The following is a 20,339-nucleotide window of genomic DNA, read 5'->3' as shown; positions in this document are numbered from 1 at the left end:
CATGACTAGAATGGGGTTATAGATTTTGGGGGAAGAATACCACAAAGATGAAGTGCCTTTCTTACTACATCATATCAGGGAGGTCATGATACCAATATGATTTACTGCTAGTGATGTTAACCTTGATCACTTGGTTAACATGTCTGCCAGATTTCTCTATGGTAGAGCTACTATTTCTTTCCATACTCTATTGTTAGAAAGTGAGTCATTAAATCCAGCCCACACTCTAGGAAAGGGGAATTCAACTTCACCACCTGAATGTGGATTATGATTATTTGTAGTACTACTGTAAGGAAGATTTGACCCTTCTCCACCAGTATTTTTCCATTCAGTAATACTTACCAGTATGTACTCATTTATATTTATTTCATATTTTGGGTAACAGTATTACATTATGTATTTTATAGCTTCGATTATTCTAGTTTTGGCCATTAGGAGCTCTTGCAGGTTGGCTCCTATGCTGTTTTGAAATACTCCAATTTGTTTTCTTTAGCACTTACTTTTTGGCATTATAAGATGCTCTAGGCTTGTCTTTTATTTTTCCTGCCACAGATCTAGAATCAGGTGTTTCACCAGAGGGCCCTGGTTCCTTTTATTGAATAATGATATTTTATATTATTTTATTTATCTTTTGAGATGGAGTCTCATTCTGTCGCCCAGGCTGGAGTGCAGTGGTGCGATCTCGGCTCACTGCAACCTCTCCCGCCCGGGTTCAAGCAATTCTCCTGCCTCAGCCTCCCGAGTAGCTGGGATTACAGGCACCTGCCACTGCACCTGGCTAATTTTTAGTTTTACTAGAGATGGGGTTTCACCATCTTGGCCAGGCTGGTCTTGAACTCCTGACCTCGTGATCCACCTGCCTAGGGCTCCAAAAGTGCTGAGATTACAGGCGTGAGCCACCATGCCGGCCAAATAATGATATTTTAGAAATCAAGATCTTTGAGGGACCTGGGTGTTTGGGCTCCAGCCTTTTTTCCCCCTAATCAGCTTTATTGTGATTTTAATGCATCTGTCATACAGTTCACCCATTTATTAAAGTATATAGTTTAGTGGTTTCTAGCATATTCACAAAGTTGTATAACCATCACCAAAATCAATTTTAGAGTACATTTTGTCATCTGAAAAAGAAACCTTGGGCCGAGGATAGTGGCTGATACCTGTAATCCTAGCACTTTGGGAGTCTGAGGTGGACGGATCACCTGAGGTCAAGCGTTTGAGACCATCCTGGCCAACATGGTGAAACCCCGTCTCTACTAAAAATACAAAAATTAGCCAGGAGTGGTGGCACATGCCTGTAATCCCAGCTACTCGAGAGGCTGAGGCAGGAGAATCGCTTGAACCCAGGAAGTGGAAGTTGCAGTGAGCTGAGATCATGCCACTGCACTTCAGCCTGGGCAACAGAGCAAGACTCCACCTCAAAATAATAATAATTTTAATTGTGTCCCATTTCTTTTTACTTTTGTTCCTTGTGATTTTGGTGTCACGTGTACAAAACTTAGTGAATGCAAGGTTATGAAGATTTACACCTATGTTTTCTTTTAAGAATTTTATAGTTTCTCTCTTATCTTAGTCCTCCAATTCAATTCATTGTTGACACTGTCTACCTGGAGATAGCATCAGATTCTATAGGTTAAGGACTCAGTCCCACAAGAAAGACTGCCTCCATTTTGGATGCCTGTGGCAGACCTATACTCCTGATGAATCAGCTATAAATTGGGATTTCCACTACTCCCCCTTAAAAGAATAAGATCAATAAGGCCGAGTGCAGTGGCTCATGTCTGTAATCCCAGCACTTTGGGAGGCCGAGGCAGGCAGATCACGAGGTCAAGAGATCAACGCCATCCTGGCCAACATGGTGAAACCCCGTCTCTACTAAAAAATACAAAAATTTAGCTGGGCGTGGTGGCATGCCCCTGTAGTCCCAGCTACTCAGGAGGCTGAGGCAGGAGGATCACTTGAGCCTGGAGGTGGAGGTTGCAGTGAGCCGAGATTGCACCACTGCCCTCCAGCCTGGTGACAGAGCAAGACTCTGTCTCAAAAAAAAAAAAAAAGAAAAAAGAATAAGGTCAATAAATTGACCTATCTTCAAATTCACTATTTCTTCTACCTGCTCAAATCTGTTGCTCAGCACTTAATTTTTTTTTTTAATTTCAGTTTTTGTACTTCTTAAATTTAGTCATCAAAAGGAATGAACAGGCCAGCTGTGGTGGCTCACATCTGTAAATCCCAGCACTTTGGGAGGCCGAGGCATGGGGATTGCTTGAGCCCAGGAGTTCGAGACCCAGCCTGGGCAATATGATGAAACCTCCAGCCCCATAAAAAAATTAGCTGGGCTTGGAGATGCATGCTTGTAGTCCCATCTACTCAGGTGGCTGAGGTGGGTGAATTACTTGAGCCCAGAATGTCAGGGTTGCAGTGAGCTATAACCCAGTGCACTCTGTCTAGCCTGGGTGACTGACAGAGCAAGACCCTGTCTCAAAGAATCAACAGTTTTTGTACTTAACAACTTAAGAATCTCTCTCTCTCTCTCTTCCCCCTCCTACCCCCAACCCCTTTATTTTTTCTTTTTCTTTTTTCTTTTTTCTTTTTTTTTTTTTTTGAGACAGGCTCTTCCTCTGTTGCCCAGCCTTGAGTGCAGTGGTATGATCATAGCCCACTGCAGCCCCACCTCCTGGGCTCAAGTGATCCTCCCACCTCAGCCTCCTATGTAGCTGGGACCACAGACACCACCATACCCGACTGATTTTTAAATTTTTTGTAGAGTAGGGTCTCGCTACCTTGCCTAGGCTTGTCTGAAATTCTGGGCTCAAGGGATCCACCTGCCTGAGCCTTCCAAAGTGTTGGGATTACAGGCATGAGCCACCACTTTTTGTGGATTTTTAAAAATAATTTATCTCATTATTGATATTCAGTATTTATGGGTGAGACACCATTCTCATGCTTTCCTTTAAGTTCTTTAGGCATGATTTTCTTTAGTCCTTTGAAATGTTTAAAGGTTTAAAGATAAGCTGATTTAGTCTTTGCCTAGTAACTTTAATACTTAGGTTTCCAGTTTCTATTGATTCTTTTTTTTTCTCCTGTTGTATGGACCATACTTTGTTCATAGCTTGTAATATTTTGCTGAAAACTAGAAATTTAAATAATATACAGTGGCACCTGCAGAAATCCAATTCTCCTCTTCCCCAGGGTTTTTGTTGTTGCCATTGCTGCTGCTGTTGTAATTACTGTTGACTTCTTTTACCTAATTATATAATGTCAATATTATTGTTATGTGTGGCCAGTGAATTCTCCACTCAGCTTAGTGGTCAGGTAATGATTGAACAGAGACTTCCTTGGTTTTCTAGAACCAGTTAGTTAGCTGGAATTTGTGGAGAGGCTCTGCATATGTGTCGTTGCATGTCTTCAACTTAATTCAGACAGGCATTTGCAAACTCTTTACCTTCTTGTTGCATACATTCTCAAGTTAAGCCAGAGGTATAAAGTTAGGGCCTTCTTAGGGCTTTCCTGAGCAAGCACATAGTGCTGGGCATGTGCATAGCTCTACACATTGTCATGGTATTATAGACTCACAATAATTTGTCAGAGCTTTTCAGAACCATAATGGACAACTCTTAGTCCAGCCCAGCTTTTCCTTAACGTTTTTGGTTAGTCTGTTTTGTATTTTCCACTGCCTCAGGTACCTTTAAGATTAAATAGTTGCCTGCCATTGTTTTCAACAAAGCTGCCAGGGAAAATGTTTTCATATTGGCCAATCTCCAAATCCAATCACATGTAGACAGCCTTGCAAGTGGAGTTTTCTAGGGAACCATTAGAAAAGTAAACTTAATGACAATTCTCTGGGAGTAAGGCTGGCATTTCGCCAAATGCCAGCCCATTCTATCCTCTCCAGGGCCTGTCAGCTTCCTTGGTTTTTACTTTGAATGTGTTTTAAGGCTGCTGCACAGCTAGAGTATAGGAGATTGGATTAGGGTAAGTTAAAATCACGTAGCTTGATGCTCTTACTGAATGTCAGCCATTTTCTTTAAATATCTACTCCTTGAATTGTTGCAAGCCTCTGGTTATTTTCTGGAATTCTGAAAATGTTGATGCTTATAATTTTTGGCAATTTTCCCATTGCTTTTATGGAAGAGAGAACTTTTCAGGTTTTCTGTATTTCTTCATGTGTAAAATACGGGGATACTGCAAAGGACGTTCACTGCAGCAGGATTTGTAACAGCAAAGGTGTGAGAAACAACCCAAATGCCCAAAGTAAGGAAATAGTTTTATAAAATGGTTCATGTAGGTATACATTTGATGGAGTATAATGCAGATACTGTCAGTCACCCATGTAAAGAGAATATTTTATGGTGTTAAAAAAACGTTTACAATGTGATACAGGTGAAAAAAGCAGAATACAAAATACAGTATGTTGAAGTTTTTAAAAATAAGTTTTGTAAGGGAAATCAGCAATGTCAGCATTTATTATTTCTGGGTGATAGAATGACAGTTAAATTATGTGAGTAAAAAGAAAAATACCATTGTTCCATATTGTGTACTCTAAAATTAGATTATTTTGTTATAAAAATAAAATGTACAGAGTACTGTTTTTCACTCGTGAGCCAAGTTAAAATTATATTTATGTATGTTTGTGTATGTGAGTGAGTGTGAGTTTTGGTGACTTAAAATAGCCTTTTATAGGGGCAGGGCACGGTGGCTCACACCTGTAATCCCAGCACTTTGGGAGGCCAAGGCAGGTGGATCACAAGGTCAAGAGATTGAGACCATCCTGGCCAACATGGTGAAACCCCGTCTCTACTAAAAATACAAAAATTAGCTGGACGTGGTGGCGTGCACCTGTAGTCCCAGCTACTCGGGAGGCTGAGGCAGGAGAATCGCTTGAACCTGGGAGGTGGAGGTTGCAGTGAGCTGAGGTCACGTCACTGCACTCCAGCCTGCTGACAGAGTGAGACTCCGTCTTAAAGAAAAAAAAAAAAGGCTTTTATAAATATTTGAAGGGGTGCTGTAAGAACTTACTAATGACCCTGGCACTGGGGATATCAAAGTATGTCTGAGCTACTTTAATCTCAAGAGTTTACTCTATGAAAGGAGCTTTGTTTCTGTGGGGTGTAGTAGGGTGAATTATTAGGCAGATGAATAAGTTATAGTCTCATTTATTAGCATTTCATTTTTTTTCTTTTCAGGCGCGTATTAAATTTCCTATTGACTACCCCTATTCACCACCTACCTTCAGATTCTTGACCAAAATGTGGCACCCCAACATTTATGAGGTAAGAGACATCCATCATAAATTTCTCTGAAGATTTTTTTTTTAAATCAGTACTTTAAAATAGCCTATCTCAGCACACTTTGATAGGCTTCTGTAGCCATAGAGAAATATTAATGATTTTGCACTTCAGTTAACAGTTTCTGGATTAATTATTTAACATTAGTGTAGTTTTATAATATCCTGTGTATATTCTACAGGATAAAGGATAAAGTAAAGGATTTGGGCTTTAGACTTTTGCTGTTCATTGCTAGGGTTATAATACACATGTCTTTAACATGTGCATTTAAAAATTTAGTAGATAATGTAAATATAAATTTATTTGTGTGCCTATCCTCTAACTTCACAGCAAGGGTCACCTGTTCCTATGGGTGAGAGATTCAGCTTTTTGTGGGGGGAGCGGGATTTATCCCATTACATTTGGACTGGCCTCCTTTTAGGAATTGCTGCTGAACATTTGAGAGGCTCTTTTGGAATAAATTCAAGGTGAGGTTCTTCTACTAGACAAGTGCACATGCCTGGGGGAAGCATTTCTAGCTTTGTTGATGAAACGTATTTAGCTTTGGGCTGATCCATAAGGATACTAGAATAATGCATTCTGTTTCTCAGGTTGATATATGAGGGCCCGCTAGTTTTTTTCTTTTGAGGCTACTCTTCACTATTCTATAAGTGTGCTTTTTTGTTTGTTTGTTTGTTTTTGAGACAGTCTCGCTCTGTAGCCCAGGCTGGAGTGCAGTGGCGCAATCTCGCTCACTGCTACCTCTGCTTTCCGGCTCCCAGTTCAAGCAGTTCTCCTGCTTCAGCCTTCCGAGTAGCTGGGATTACAGGCATGCGCCACCATGCCCAGCTAATTTTTGTATTTTTAGTAGAGATGGGGTTTCACCATGTTGGCCAGGCTGTTCTTGAATTCCTGACCTCGTGATCCACCCACCTCGGCCTCCCAAAGTGCCGGGATTACAGGTGTGAGCCACCGCGCCTGGCCTACTATTCTAAAAGTGTGTTTTTAAATCTCCAAATGTTTTGGGGATTTTGCAGGTATCTTTCTGTTAGGAACTTCCAGTTAAATTCCGTTGTGATCTGAAAGCAGACATTGTATGATTTCTATTTTTAAAAATTTGTCAGTATGTGCCTTATGGCCCAGAATGTGATACATCTTCATGAAAGTTCCATGTGAACTCAAGAACAATGTGTAATCTGCAGTTACGAGTGTAGTAGTCTATAATGCTCATTATATACACTTGAAGAATGGTGTTGCTGAGTCCAGCTATGTCTTTACTTATTTTCTGCCTGCCAGCTCTGTCCATTTCAAAAAACAAAAAAACAAAAAAAAATTCTGTAATCTTTTATTTGCAGTATGGTTTTGCAGTGGTGTCATTTTTTAGTAGCAGCATCCCAAGCATTGAAATTGCTTTAGATTCTTGCCATCTTAGTCATGCATCAGTTCTTTTTTTTGGCCCTGTGGATGTTGGAAGTACCTTTGCTCCAGAAACTGAGCTAACATCACCTTTAAATTACTTTTATTTTATTTATTTATTTGTTATTTGAGACGGAATCTCTGTCACCCAGGCTGGAGTGCAGTGGTGCGATTTCAGCTAACTGAAACCGCCACCTCCTGGGTTCAAGCGATTCTCCTGTCTCAGCTTCTTGGGTAGCTGGGACTACAGGTGTGCATGACCACACCTGGCTAATTTTTGTATTTTTAGCAGAGACAGTGTTTCACCATGTCGGCCAGAGTGGCCTTGAACTTCTGACCCCAAGTGATCCACCTGCCTTGGCCTCCCAAAGTGCTGGGATTACAGGGTAAGCTGCCCTTTGCTTGCTGATAACTTGATTTTCTATGTAGAGAATCTCAAAGCATCAGCCAAAAACCCTTCTGGATTATAGCAAGGTTGCATGGTATAAGGTTAATATACAAAATCAATTGCTGTCCTACATCCAGCAATGAACAAGGAGAATTTGAAATTAAAAGCCCAATACCATTTTCATTAGCATCAAGAAAATGAAATAGACACAATCTAGCAAAATATGGGCAGGGTCTATGTGAGAAAAACTATAAAATCTGTTGAAAGGGATTAAAGATCTAAATAAATGAAGGGACATCTGTATTCACAAAATAAGACCCAGTGTTGTTAAGATGTCAGTTCTCTTCAATGTGATTTACAAATTCATTACAACTCTCGTGAAAACATGAATAAATTATTGTGTGGAAATTGACAAACTAATTCTAAAGTTTATATAGAAAGACAAACTAACAAGAATAGCCAACAATATTGTGGGGGAGGAACAAAGTTCAAGGACTTGCAAAGTGATCAACGGAACAGAATAGAGAACTCAGAAATAAGAGTGCACAAACACAGTCAATTGATCTTTTACAAAAAGGTAAAGGCAATTCAAGGGAGAAAGGGTAGCTTTTTCAAAAACAGTGATGAATCCATTGCGTGTATGTATATATACATATATGCAAAAAAAAAGAATTGAGACACAGACCTTGCTCCTCAAAAATTAACTCGAACGACACATTTTTAAGTTAATAATATTTTAAATTGTCAAACCACAATTGCATACATTTATGGGGTACAATGTGATGCTTGGATATGTGTATAAAATGAGGAATGACTACATCGAGGATAAAATATCCATCACCTCATGGCGTGAATCCAGGAGGCGGAGCTTGCAGTGAGCCGAGACCCTGCCACTGCAGTCCCTCCTGGGCGAAAGAGCGAGACTCTGTCTCAAAAAAATAAATAAACAAATAAATAAATAAAAAATACCCATCACCTCAATTTTATTTTTTGTGGTTAGATATTTGAAATTTACTTTTTGTTATTTAAATATACAGTACATTATTATTGACTATAGTCATCCTGCTGTGCAATAGATTTCAAAACGCATTTCTCCGGTTTAACTGAATCTTTGCATCTGTGAACAACTTCCCATTTTTCTCCCCAGCAACACAGCCTCTGGTAAGCATCATTATACTCTCTACTTTTATGAATTCAATTTTTAGACCTAAATTTAAATCCAAAAGCTGTAAAACTTCTGTAAAATAACAAAAGGGATATTTAGGTAACTTTAGGTTTGGCAATTACTTTGTAGATACAACACTAAAGTACATTAAAGACAAATTTCTACCATGAAAGAAGATATTGGTATGAAGTCGTTACAATTAAAAACTTTTGCTCTGGGAAAGGAAATAAGAGGATGGAGAAACAAGCCACAGACGGAGAAAATATTTGCAAAACACCTGTCTGGCATCCGGACCATTAAAAACCACTTACAACTCAACAATAAGAAATCAAACAACCCAATTAGTAAATGGACGAAAGATCTAAAGAGGCTCCCATCAGAGATGGCATATAGAAGGGGAAAAGCTTATGAAAAGATGTTCGCCCTCCCAACGCTTTTCCCTCCCTGCGTCCTTCTCTCCCTCACACACCCTCCGCTGCAGCGGAGTGGGAGCGGGTCAGGGGCGCTACGCGGTGACGGTGACGTGCTGTCTCTCGGGCGAGGCGTGGGATTTAAGCGCATTATAAGCCGTGGGTTCCGGGGAATCCCAGAGGCTGAGCTTGGAGCCCAGACTGACCCGCCTCTCTCATGGTCCCGGCCCACTGCCCTGCAGAGCCCGCCTTACTCTTCCTCTCCACAGGTCTGCTGGCCGCGGCAGGCCTTGGCTCCAGCAAGCCTGGTAGGCCCACAAGGAGCTGCATCCAGGAGGAGCCGCCGCCTGGGAACAAGCTACCCGCGGGCTCTGGGGACAACCGCCCGTCTGATGAGCTCGGCTGAGCGTGCACGCAATGTCGAAATCAAGGACGCCTGGATGCTTTTCATGGCAGAGTGACAAAAGTTTACCAGCAAGAAGAGGAGCAGGGCTGCTGAAAGGTGCGGTGCCGCGGCGCCAGAATGCGGGATCCTGAGCCCTGCATGCGAGTCTTCGCCGGGCCGATCGCTGGGAGCCTCGCTTAGGTCCAGCCGCCTCCAGGGAGGGCAATATCCACGAGACACGGGGAGTGAGGGCGGTGCTGGCCGCACCCCTGGTCCTGGGGCCGCGGGAGCCGTGCTAGCAGGCTGCCTTCCACTGCCGCCTACGCCGGTCGGGTTGCTGCAGCGGTGCCCGCTGCAGGAGCTCCGCGCCTGCTGCTTCTCCGACGTCAGGGCGCCGCCAGGATGACAGGTGCAGGAGGCTGCGGCTGTGGGCAGATGTGGTTTCCAGCCCCAGGTCCCGGCGGCCCCTGGCTTCCCAGCCCGCTGTCCTGTGAGCAAGAAGATGAAGAAAGTCACCCCATCAGCAGGTCAGCTGCCCCGCCTGGCAGCCCAGCCAGACAAGGCAACCGAAGTTCATCCTGTCTGAGTTGACTCTGTGCAGGCAGCGGGCCGGCGCCCAGGATGCTGGGGAGCCCTGCACGCCGGAGGCCGACAAGCCGTGGGGCCCAGAGGCGCCACAGGACGAGAAGGCACCCGCCTCCCAGCGCTTTCACCCCCTGGCCCGCCCGACCCGCTAGGTGTAGCAGTGGCTTCGGCCAAGCCAGGCATTCTGCCCGGAGGCGGCTGCACAGGCGCGAAAACTGAGAACCCCTGCTCAACCCCATCCGGGGTGACTGCCAAGTGCCCATGTCAGCGACCCCGATCCCCCTCCGATGGAGGAATGGGCGGGAGGCACGGCCTGGGGACCCTCAGGCTCGGCGCGCTGGCGATCCCGAGGCCTACCAGGCCATGCACCTCCAGCCCGCCTGGGCACCCAAGCTGCAGCCGCCTTCTGTGTGCAGCCAGCAGCCTCCAGGCAACCCCCGAGCCCACCAGCACTCCCCACATCTCAGAACCGGGGCCAGATGTCCCTGTGGCTGCGGCTGAGCTAGGTGGTCTGCCCTGCGGCGGGAACTGGCTCTCAGCCCCATTCCCCGTGGCTGCAGAGGGCCACTGGCTAGAGGTCCCGAGCTTCAGCAGACGAGGAGCTGAGCAGGGGCAGGGCCTGGCGGGCTCTCAGGCCAGGTGCAGTCGCGATCCAGAGGCCGCCTAGGCCGTGCTCCACCACCTGGGCGCCCAAGCTGCAGGCGCCCTCTACCTGCTGGCGACAGCTGCCTGGCAACTCCCAAGATGGCTGGCGCTCCCAGCCTGGCAGAACCGGGGCTACATGTCGCCCTGGCTGCGGCCAAGCCAGGCGGTCTGCCTGGCGGCGGCTGCACCGGGACAGGAACCGACCCCCCAGTCCCATCCCCGGTGGCTGCGGAGGGCCCCCATCTCAGCGGCCCCGATCTCTCTTCGGAGGAGGAGCGGGTCGGGAGTAAGGGTCAGGCAGGCCCTCAGGCGGGAAGGGATGCACTCCTGGGATTCCGGGACGTCCCGCGGGAGCCCAGGAGAATCGGCAAGCCAGCGACGCGTGCGCCCGAGCTGCAGGTGCCCCCTGCCGGCCACGAGGGCTTGGGAGCGGCTTCCGGAGTCCCGGCTGGCGCTGAGTTGTAGGCGCGCGCCTAACTGGCATCGCGGGGACTCACTCGGTCTGAGAGTTCGGAGCGCTGAGGTTCAGGCGCGCGCCTAACGGCTTAGCTGGGCTCGCTCGGTCTGAGAGGTCGGAGTCTGCGAGTGTTGCTGCTGAAGGCTGTGGTGAACCGGGCTGGATCGCGGATTCTGAGCTACATTGCGGGTTTGGGGGTGGATCTTGGGTTTGGGGGTGGATCGCGGGTTGGGGGGGGATCGCGGATTTGGGGCTGAGTGGGGGTGGAAAGGCCACGAGGAGCCGCCGCGGCTCAGGAGCGGGTGGTGGGCGTCTGAGAAGTCGCCACCATGAGGAAGCTCTTCAGTTTCGGGAGACGCCTGGGCCAGGCGCTCCTGAGCTCCATGGACCAAGAGTATGCGGGTCCGGGTTACGACATTCGGGACTGGGAACTGCGGAAGATCCACAGGGCTGCCATCAAGGGCGACGCCGCGGAGGTGGAGCACTGCCTGACGCGCAGGTTCCGGGACTTGGACGCCCGCGACAGAAAAGACAGGTAGCTCGGGGACTCAGCCCACGATGGGAGGGGGCCCCAGGCCCGGCTTCCCTGCAGCCCTGCAGCCCCTGGGGCGGGGACCTTAGAGGGCGCCGGCCACCCTCGGAGCAGCGGAGCCAAATGGAGCCTCAGCTGCTTTCCATCGCTGGCAATTCCCCGTCCGTCGCGCTTGGTGGAGAATTTGAGTGATTTAACTCACAAAGTTAGGCATATCCACGTTTAAAACATGGGGCCATATACATGATAGGGAGGTGCCTAATGAGAACTCATTCCCCTGTCAAAAATACCATGAGCCTTTTTCAGTAGGCGAAGAGTTCTCAGATAAAACCCTGTGTCGGTTTTACATCCGAATCCACCTAGGTAGACAGGTTCTTTACTGGGGCTTCTTAGAGGGACACTGGGAAGCGGGAGGTGGGTTCCTTGAATGGGAAGACTCAGTTTTCTCAAAATGTGAACTGTTTCCATGTTTATCAGTTTTACATAAACTGAAGATAGCAAGGTTTTATCATTTTTGCATGACAGTTGCTATCTATCTTACCATTCTGATGACATTTAAAAATGTTTATAATGGAGTGAAAAGACTTGCTCCTCTAGATATCAAAATGTGCTATTAATTCCCACAATTAATTATTCACTAACAGCTGAAAACACAGATAAATAAATGGAACAGAACAGGAAATCCAAAAACACTGAAATATATGTAAGATATATACATAGGGATGGATAATGGTAACGTTTCAGATGAGTAGGAAAGGATGAATTATTAATAAAATGCCTGCTGTGTGAAGAAAACTAATGAAACTTTATGTCGCAAAAATGAGTTCCTGATGGAATTCAGACTGAAATTTTTACACATGCAAAATGAGAAAAAGTACCAGAAGAAAACGCAAAGACTTATTTATACAGGTATATTTTCCGTTAACAAAGGCCTTCATAAGAATGACCTCGCAAGCAGCCATTCTGAAGGTTGATTTAGCAAACTAAAAATTAAAATCCCCTGTGTATCAGAAAAAAATTAACAAAAGATAACACACTTGAAAAATATTTCCTATGTATATTTTTACTAATATATAAAAATATATATTCAGATGAAAAGTGTATCTTCATCCTACAGGGAATTTATTCTTTATTATAGATAATACATATTACTGATTATATGTATAAGAAATTGTATATATTACTAATATAATATGTTATATATATATCAGTTATATATACAGATAAAAACCACATCTTTATTTTACAGGGAATTCTTTCCAATCAAATCCACAAGAAAAGAATTCTAGAAGTGAGCAAAGCACTTTTTGCAGATTCACAGGTTACTTATGTACATAGGAAAAAATCCTTAGTGTTTCTCATAAGATAATTTAAGTTAAAGGAGGAGTGAGCCTGTGTTCTATCCACAGTGTTTGTGAGAATGAAGAGCAGTGGTACTTACACTGCTGCTTGAAGTTTAAGTTGCTGATGACTTTTCAAGTGGATAATTTGGAGATAATTACCATATTTTAAAAATGTATATGCCTTTTACCCATCAATTCCATTGTATTAAAATACCTTCAGAAAATAGAGATACATGCACTTTTTTTCCCCAGCATTTATGTTAACAAGAACCCATAGAATGGATATGTGGCCATTGAAGGTGGCAATAGGTGGAGAAGTATGTTGATGTGTGAAGATGCATTTTGTTATAGCCAGTGAGGAAAAAAGAAATCAGTTTGCTTGCACATACACACAAACATACTATGGTCTTGTGTTAGGCAAAACTATGTACAAAATAGGGTAAAATTTGTAACTTCTGAGCATTTGTATTTTAAAGTTTTTTGTTCCTTTTTCTTACCTTTGATTTCTGAAGTGAGCATTTATAAAATTTCTAGTAAAAATGTATTATTAATGGAATAAATTTTGGGAAGAGAAATGTGACTCCTGAAGAGATAAAAATAATTTCTCACTATTTTTTATCATTATTGTGAGGGTTTGAACTTTTAGCTTCTTCAGAAGTAAAAAGGGAATCTTTTTATCTGTGCTTGCAGATTTTATGTATATACTTTATTATGTATATATGTTTTTCTTATGTATAGATTCATTACATATAGGCAAACAATGATAGATTAATCATTTCATTATAGTTGTAGTCTTATCAAAATAACAAATAGCAAATATTATTACTATCACAAAAATATTGGTATATAGAAGTTGTATTTAAAAATATTGAGCTCCCCAACTGTATTCTATCAATCCGTTTATTCATCAAAGATAACTCGAATATGTTATGTAGCAGACATTTTGCACTATCTCTCAGGACCCTTCCATACTTAAAAACTTTATGTTTACCTGTTCTGCCTGAGCAAGATGAGAGATTTAAAATAGGAATAGTAGAACTTAATCTCACTGAAGCTTTTCCTCCCACCTTTCAAACAAAAGCCTTTCTGAAGGTAGAAAACAATAAGAGATAACCTTTAACTGCCCTTTTGAAAATTTATCAGTCTTAAATACTAATATTAATCATTGGAAAGTCTGATTTGCATATATTCTGTAAATCTAAGTGTTGACTAAAATAAGCCATACCTGTTCATCTCAATCATGAGTTTCCTTTAGCTTCACGTTTCTTTTTGTTTGTTTGTTTGTTTTTTCGATTTGCTACAGAGTCTCACTCTGTCGCCTAGGCTGGAGTGCAGTGGCATGATCTCAGCTCACTGCAACCTCTGCTGCCAAGGTTCAAGTGATTATCCTGCCTCAGCCTCCTGAGTAGCTGGGATTACAGGTGCCTGCCACCGCACCCAGCTAATTTTTGTAGTTTTAGTAGAGACAGAGTTTCACTATGTTGGCCAGGCTGGTCTTGAACTCCTGACCTAGAGATCCACCTGCCTCGGCCTCCCAAAGTGCTGGGATCACAGGCGTGAGCCACCGTGCCCGGCCAGCTTCACGTTTTTAAAAATCAAAGTAAGAAGTAATTTGTTTAAAAAATGTGTTGTTATTTCAGTGCTCTTTCCCCATGGTACTTTGAGGAATTAAAATGTATTTAAGTGTCAATTAGATTCCTAGAATTGCCCTAGACCTGCTGTGTATACAGTATTCTACTTAATGTAAGACCTCATGGATTGTGTGATACCCTACTATTTTCTATATTAATAAGATGATTTTTAAATGCTACCAATTATAAATGTTACCATATAAAAATTATGAATTATAAATACCACTCCAATATCAGATATGCTAAAATGTGACCTAATCTTTAAATCATCCTGCAAAATAGCAATAATTGTATCATTTTACTTAATTAAAATATTTTTGTTAAATACTAGTAATATAATTATAACATCTGGCTGGGTGCATGGCTCACACCTGTCATTCCAGAACTTTGGAAGGCTGAGGTGGGAAGTTCCCATGATGCTAGGAGTTTGAGACCAGCCTGGGCAACAAGTTGACATTCCCACTCTACAAAAAAAATTTAAAAATTAGCTGATCATGCTGGTGCACTCCTGTGGTCCCAGCTATTCAGGAGGCTGGGGCAGGAGGTTTGCTTGAGCCTACAAGTGCCAGGCTGCAGTGAGGTATAAATACACCATTGCACTCCAGCCTGGGCAACAGAGCAAGACCCTGTCTCAGCAAACAAAAGTCTAACAGTTATTGAGTTGTTGCTTGTTCTGGAAACAGTTCTAAATGCTTTACATAGATTTTCATTTAAGCATCACAGTGGTGTCCTGTGAGCTAGCTGCTGTGGTCATCTTTATTAATGAGGAAATTCAGGCACAGAAAGGCTAAGCAATAGCTGGTATGTGACCGAGTTCAAAGTAGAACTCAAGCCCTAGTTGAGCTGAATCCAAATACCAAGCTCATTCTATCCAAACAGACTGCTGTTTCATTAAGGTAGGGAGCAGTAAGAGCTAATAAATATTGTACTTTCTTCAAAAGAAAATTATTTGTTTTGAAGGTAGTGGAATAACATGCCATTCAATGTTTAGAATTACATGAACCATTGTAGGTTTTGAGATATTGCACTACATTTCCTGAAAACCCCTCTCGCTCACCTAGGACTGTTCTACATTTGGCCTGTGCCCGTGGCCGTGTGGAAGTGGTCACTCTCTTGCTGCACAGAAGATGCCAGATCGACATCTGTGACAGACTAAACAGGACACCTTTAATGAAGGTATATAGTAGTCAACTCTTTCAGCATGAAATGGATTTGATTTAAATACATAGAATTAAAATGAATTTGTCTCATTTAAATATAGCTAGTTGGTGAAACCTGTGGAATATGTATTTTGAATTCTTAGAATTTATAGCCTAGTTTTTTATCTAACACTAATAGGCTGTACACGGCCAGGAAGAGGCTTGTGCCATTATTCTCCTGAAACATGGCGCCAATCCAAACATTAAGGATATCTACGGCAACACTGCTCTCCATTATGCCGTGTATAATGAGGGGACTTCACTGGCAGAAAGACTGCTTTCCCACCATGCAAATATTGAAGCACTAAACAAGGTACAGATCAATCAACTTTCTTTTCAAAATGTTTGTTTTAATATTGACATAGGTAAGAGTCAATTTTTCATATTTGGAACTCAAGTATTCCTGAATGAAAATGTTTTGAAATAACTTAATTGTCTAAAATTTTACTTTAAATATTGATACTTTTAAAGAAGCATTAGAGGGCACAGCTATTTTAGTGCACTTATGGGAAGTATTTGTGAATTTGTTAAGGTAAAACTTCTTTTCAAGTATTTGTTTCCTACCCCAGGTGTATTTTTTTTCTAATTAGTGTAAAAACATCACAGGAAAAAAATTACCCTGGAAATAGGCTTTATCTTAAAACTCAAAACTAAAGCAACTTACAATAAATGGAAGTCTTCCTACTGCTGACGGTTTTCTAACAAAATGGATGTATCTTTCATGGGCAAGGTTTAACAGGGAAAAATAGAAAGGGAAAAGGAGAGCAATCAAAAACATGCAGGTCACTTGGAAATTAGGTGATGAGGGAAAATGCCAAGAAGAGGTTTTGTTTTTTAGTTTGTCGTTTTTCCAGTTTATGTATTGAGACAAAGCGCTCTTCAGCTTTGGGGTAATCATTTTTGGTTTGGTAAAAAGAGTAACTGAAACTTGCCTAAAGATTAATTTTTAGAGGACTCTGAGGAAACCAGATTGGCAGTGAATATACGGTGATGAAGTGAGAAACACTTCAGCAAAGGGTGGAACAAATTAGTAACTGACTTATTACCCATCCCGGCAAAAACAGCCACTTAGATAAGAGTCTAAACTCTCCTTTCAAATCTAGAATATCTTGATGGGAAGGTGGGAGATAAGCAGCTTATAAATAGCAAAATCAACTGGGATTTTGAGTTTACTTGTCCCTGTTATACCCACACCCAGGAAAATTAACTGGAATTTTAATACATAACTCTATCTCATACTCCTCTCTGGCCACATCCCAAGCTGATAAAGGATATTGGCCATGTGGGTGAGAGATGAAACTGAAGTGATTGTCTGCTGCAGTAATTCTCAGCTAGAATTGTGCATTACAATGACCTGGGGAAATTTTGTTAAAAGTCTACAAGTGTAGGCTTTCCCCCTGAGGATTTTGATGTACTAGATCTTAATAAGTTCTGAACATGTATGGTTAAAAATATTTTCTTGAAGCCATGCACTGTGGCATGTTCCTGTAGTCCCAGCTACTCAGGAGGCTGAGGTGGGAGGATTGCTTGAGCCTAGGAGTTTAAGTCCAGCCTGAGGTGGGCAGATCACGAGGTCAGGAGATGGAGACCATCCTGGCTAACACGGTGAAACCCCGTCTCTACTAAAAATACATAGTAAGACTCTTGTCTCTTACCACAACAAAAGCAAAAACAACAACAACAACAACAACAAAAACCTCAGTGTTCAAATACACTCCTGATTAAGAAGCACAGAATAGATAAGTGCAGGATATAAATTCCTGTATGTCAAAGACATAAGAAATCTCTAAAAGAGTTGGCATTCGATAGGTGCTGCTTTCTTCAAAGTTCTCTTTTCCAATAACATTAAACTGACTTATCTGTCTTTCTCTACGTTTGTGACTGGGAAGTGAAAGGGAATATCATTGGCAATATCGCTCAGCTTACAGAATAACACTTTTTGCTTCCCACCATGAATCACTCACTGCCATTCAGACAGTCTTTAGCAATTTACTTGTGGGTAATCTTTCAATAAGTAGAGACTGACCCTTTCACAATTTCATGTTCCTTTGTCACCATTCAAGTGGTTATGTGTCAGCAAATGTTCATTACAAGTGAGATTTTCTCAATTAGATCAGTAGCAAATCTTGAACCTTTTTTTTTTCAGTTGCAGTTGTATTAGGGACTATCTCAGTATGCCTATTAAGTTTATAGAGCTTTGGCATTATCAGGATGTCAGTTTTAAACACTGAAATCCTTGAAGTCAGTGAGAATACAATAGGAATTCTTTTAATAATTTAGTTTCAGCATTCCTATGAACTAATTGTCCATTTGGTGAACAATCTGGGAAAATTATGTGCACATAGATTGCAAATGAATAAATGTTGGGAAAATTCTTGAGGTGGATATTATGAGTGTTAACAGCAATTTTTATTATGTATATATCAGGGCCTGAGTTTTTTTATTAAACATATGATACTAGACAAAGAAAAAGTTCCACATGCAAATACTTGGTTTATACACAATCATTTAGCAACACATTCATAGCAAATATAAAAACACAAGGGCTATAGTCTAAATGTGGCGTATAGATTTGTTCTTTGCCTCTTTGAATTGAGTCGACATGTAAACTTTAGTGGACTCATGGAGAAGTCTGGACCTCAGGCTTAAGAAACAAATCTGGTGTCCCTGAACCACATCACTGCTTGGTCTGCTGCGCAGAGGTTGCCCTGTGTAGGAGGCACATATTCTCCAGTTTGCTACTGTGCCCACCTGAGTACTTCACTTACTTAGGTAACCTCCTTCATCCTTATAAGTATTTGAGTTTACAACTCCTTTTTTATAGTATATTTTCATAAAGATTTCAAGGTTTTCAAGACAGCATATATTGGTTCATAATATATAGTCTATAGTTTATATAAATCCCTCAATTATAGAGTTGAATTTTAGAATTCAGAAGTTTTTTTAACTCTTTTTTTATATCTATACCACAAGTAGTCATCTGCTCATAAGAATGCCTAGAAGCCCTTTTAGGTTATTCCTGCTGAGAAGTGGATAGATTATGAATATTGCAGACATTATATCTTTCTTCTCAGCAATGTCCCTTAAAAATGCAAGTGACGGCCGGGTGCAATGGCTCACGCCTGTAATCCCAGCACTTTGGGAGGCTGAGGCGGGCAGATCACGAGGTCAGGAGATGGAGACCATCCTGGCTAACACAGTGAAACCCTAACTCTACTAAAAATACAAAAAGTTAGCCAGGTGTGGTGGCAGGTGCCTGTAGTTCCAGCTACTTGGGAGGCTGAGGCAGGAGAATGGCATGAACTCGGGAGGTGGGGCTTGCAGTGAGCGGAGATCATGCCACTGCACTGCAGCCTGGGCGACAGTGTGAGACCCCATTTCCAAAAAAAAAAAAAAAAAAAGAAAAAAGTGCAAGTGACTTATTGGCTCTTATTATGCTAGAAACAAGCCCTATACATCAGTATTAGAACTTTTTTTGATAAGCCATTGTATTTTTATTTCTGATTTATATTTTGCCTAAAGTAAAAAAATAATGTTAAATAGCAATTTAAATGGAAATCAATACAAATGGATTTAAAAAGTAAAGTTGCATTAACGTCCCAGGATTATCATTATAATTGAGAATAGAATTTCTTACTGAGCTTTGCTTTTTAACATTTAGTTTCAAAAAGTTTTAACCGGTCTCTCTTACACAGAACATACTGAGCTTTCTAATAGTTAAGATAAAAATCTGTCCTCTTGCATTAGGAGAAATCCCATGGAGTATTAAATAATAAGGAAAATAAGTGCATTTGAAGCCAATCTCTCTTAATTCAGACCTCATTTCCTTAGTGGCCCCTTTGCATCAGGAGTGCCTGACACTGGCATCCTGAGACCATTGATAGAAGAAAATCAAGCAAGTTTGTGCCACCCAGAGGAAACCTCCACTTGTATTGGGAAGCTCTGGCAACTGTATCCCTGAAACTCTAGTTCCTAAAATGTTAATGTTTGCCACAAAAAGTATTGTCAAACTGAGATTAGGCAAAGTTCAAGGGATTTCTAGATTGCTGGCCATGTAACATAGTTTTTAATACTTCTCAAATGGAGATGATCATGGAATCTTTTTGTTGGGGTACAGTTCTTTCGGTAAAACAACTACTCTTTGAAATATAGTTTAAGAAACACTTCTCTAGAGGTAATAATTTAGATCATTAATTTATTTTAAAAACTTAAAGCATTCACTACTATGTCTTAGGTTTTAGGGTTATAGAGAAAAAAGATACAGCCCTTGCCCTTGAGAATCTCTTGGTTTCAGTGGGAAACAATGAAATAATTACAATGGACTGTGCTAAATGCTGAGATAGAAGTAAGGATTTTGGGGACTGGTAAATAAAGTGAGTTTTGGAGATGACTGAAGTTAATGTGGGGAGGCAGAGGAGGGGTGTTTCAAGGCAGTGTGTGGGAAAGCACAGGGGAGTGAAAGGGACGGGACTGCTTTGCATTTACTTTCTCTCTATATTGCATGTTTAAGTTCATAGCATCTTATAGAAGATTTTTAGTTCAGTGGAGAAATATGTAATTTTGTGAATTATAAGTTGTTTTTGCTTTCTTACAGGAGGGAAACACTCCACTTTTGTTTGCTATAAATTCCAGGAGACAGCATATGGTAGAATTTTTATTGAAGAACCAGGCAAATATACATGCCGTTGACAATTTCAAAAGGTGCAATAGTTTTTGTTTTTTGTTTTCTTTTTTCCTAAAAACCTAAGTGTTCTAGAGCGGTAACAGTCACTCAAGTCAGAAATGTTAATAAGATTAGACTTATAATTATTGGCATATAGTAAAAAGTAACACGAATAATCAGGTAGAAAAGAAGTTATTTGGACTAAGCAACACAAAAAACCGTATATAGTAGGATTCATCTTCTCTTATAGACTGTTATT

The 20,339-nt window shown here is 41.8% G+C and overlaps 1 protein-coding gene across 27 annotated transcripts in view; it reads left to right on the top strand.

Moving 5' to 3' along the window:
- Window positions 1-20,339, top strand: part of LOC101142783 (ankyrin repeat domain-containing protein 18A) — a 125,426-nt gene that overhangs the window by 62,201 nt on the left and 42,886 nt on the right. For 19 of the 27 annotated variants that reach the window (XR_010130417.1, XM_031006241.3, XM_055351683.2 and 16 more), the window contains exons 1-4: window positions 10,921-11,247; window positions 15,280-15,394; window positions 15,557-15,730; window positions 20,012-20,118. Coding sequence is in view for 26 of the 27 variants with exons in the window: in XM_031006241.3 (XP_030862101.2) it covers window positions 11,042-11,247; window positions 15,280-15,394; window positions 15,557-15,730; window positions 20,012-20,118 (602 nt within the window). In the remaining variant the exon portion in view is untranslated. Of the gene's footprint in view, window positions 1-5,180; window positions 5,268-9,252; window positions 11,248-15,279; window positions 15,395-15,556; window positions 15,731-20,011; window positions 20,119-20,339 lie in introns of those variants that run through there. The other 8 variants (XM_063696984.1, XM_063696985.1, XM_055351701.2 and 5 more) reach the window with 3 other exon arrangements.

This window comes from Gorilla gorilla, chromosome 13 (assembly GCF_029281585.2).
Source record: "Gorilla gorilla gorilla isolate KB3781 chromosome 13, NHGRI_mGorGor1-v2.1_pri, whole genome shotgun sequence".
NCBI lineage: Eukaryota > Metazoa > Chordata > Mammalia > Primates > Hominidae > Gorilla > Gorilla gorilla.
The sequence above is the reverse complement of the archived record's forward strand: the minus strand, read 5'-3'. Positions and strand labels throughout refer to the sequence as shown.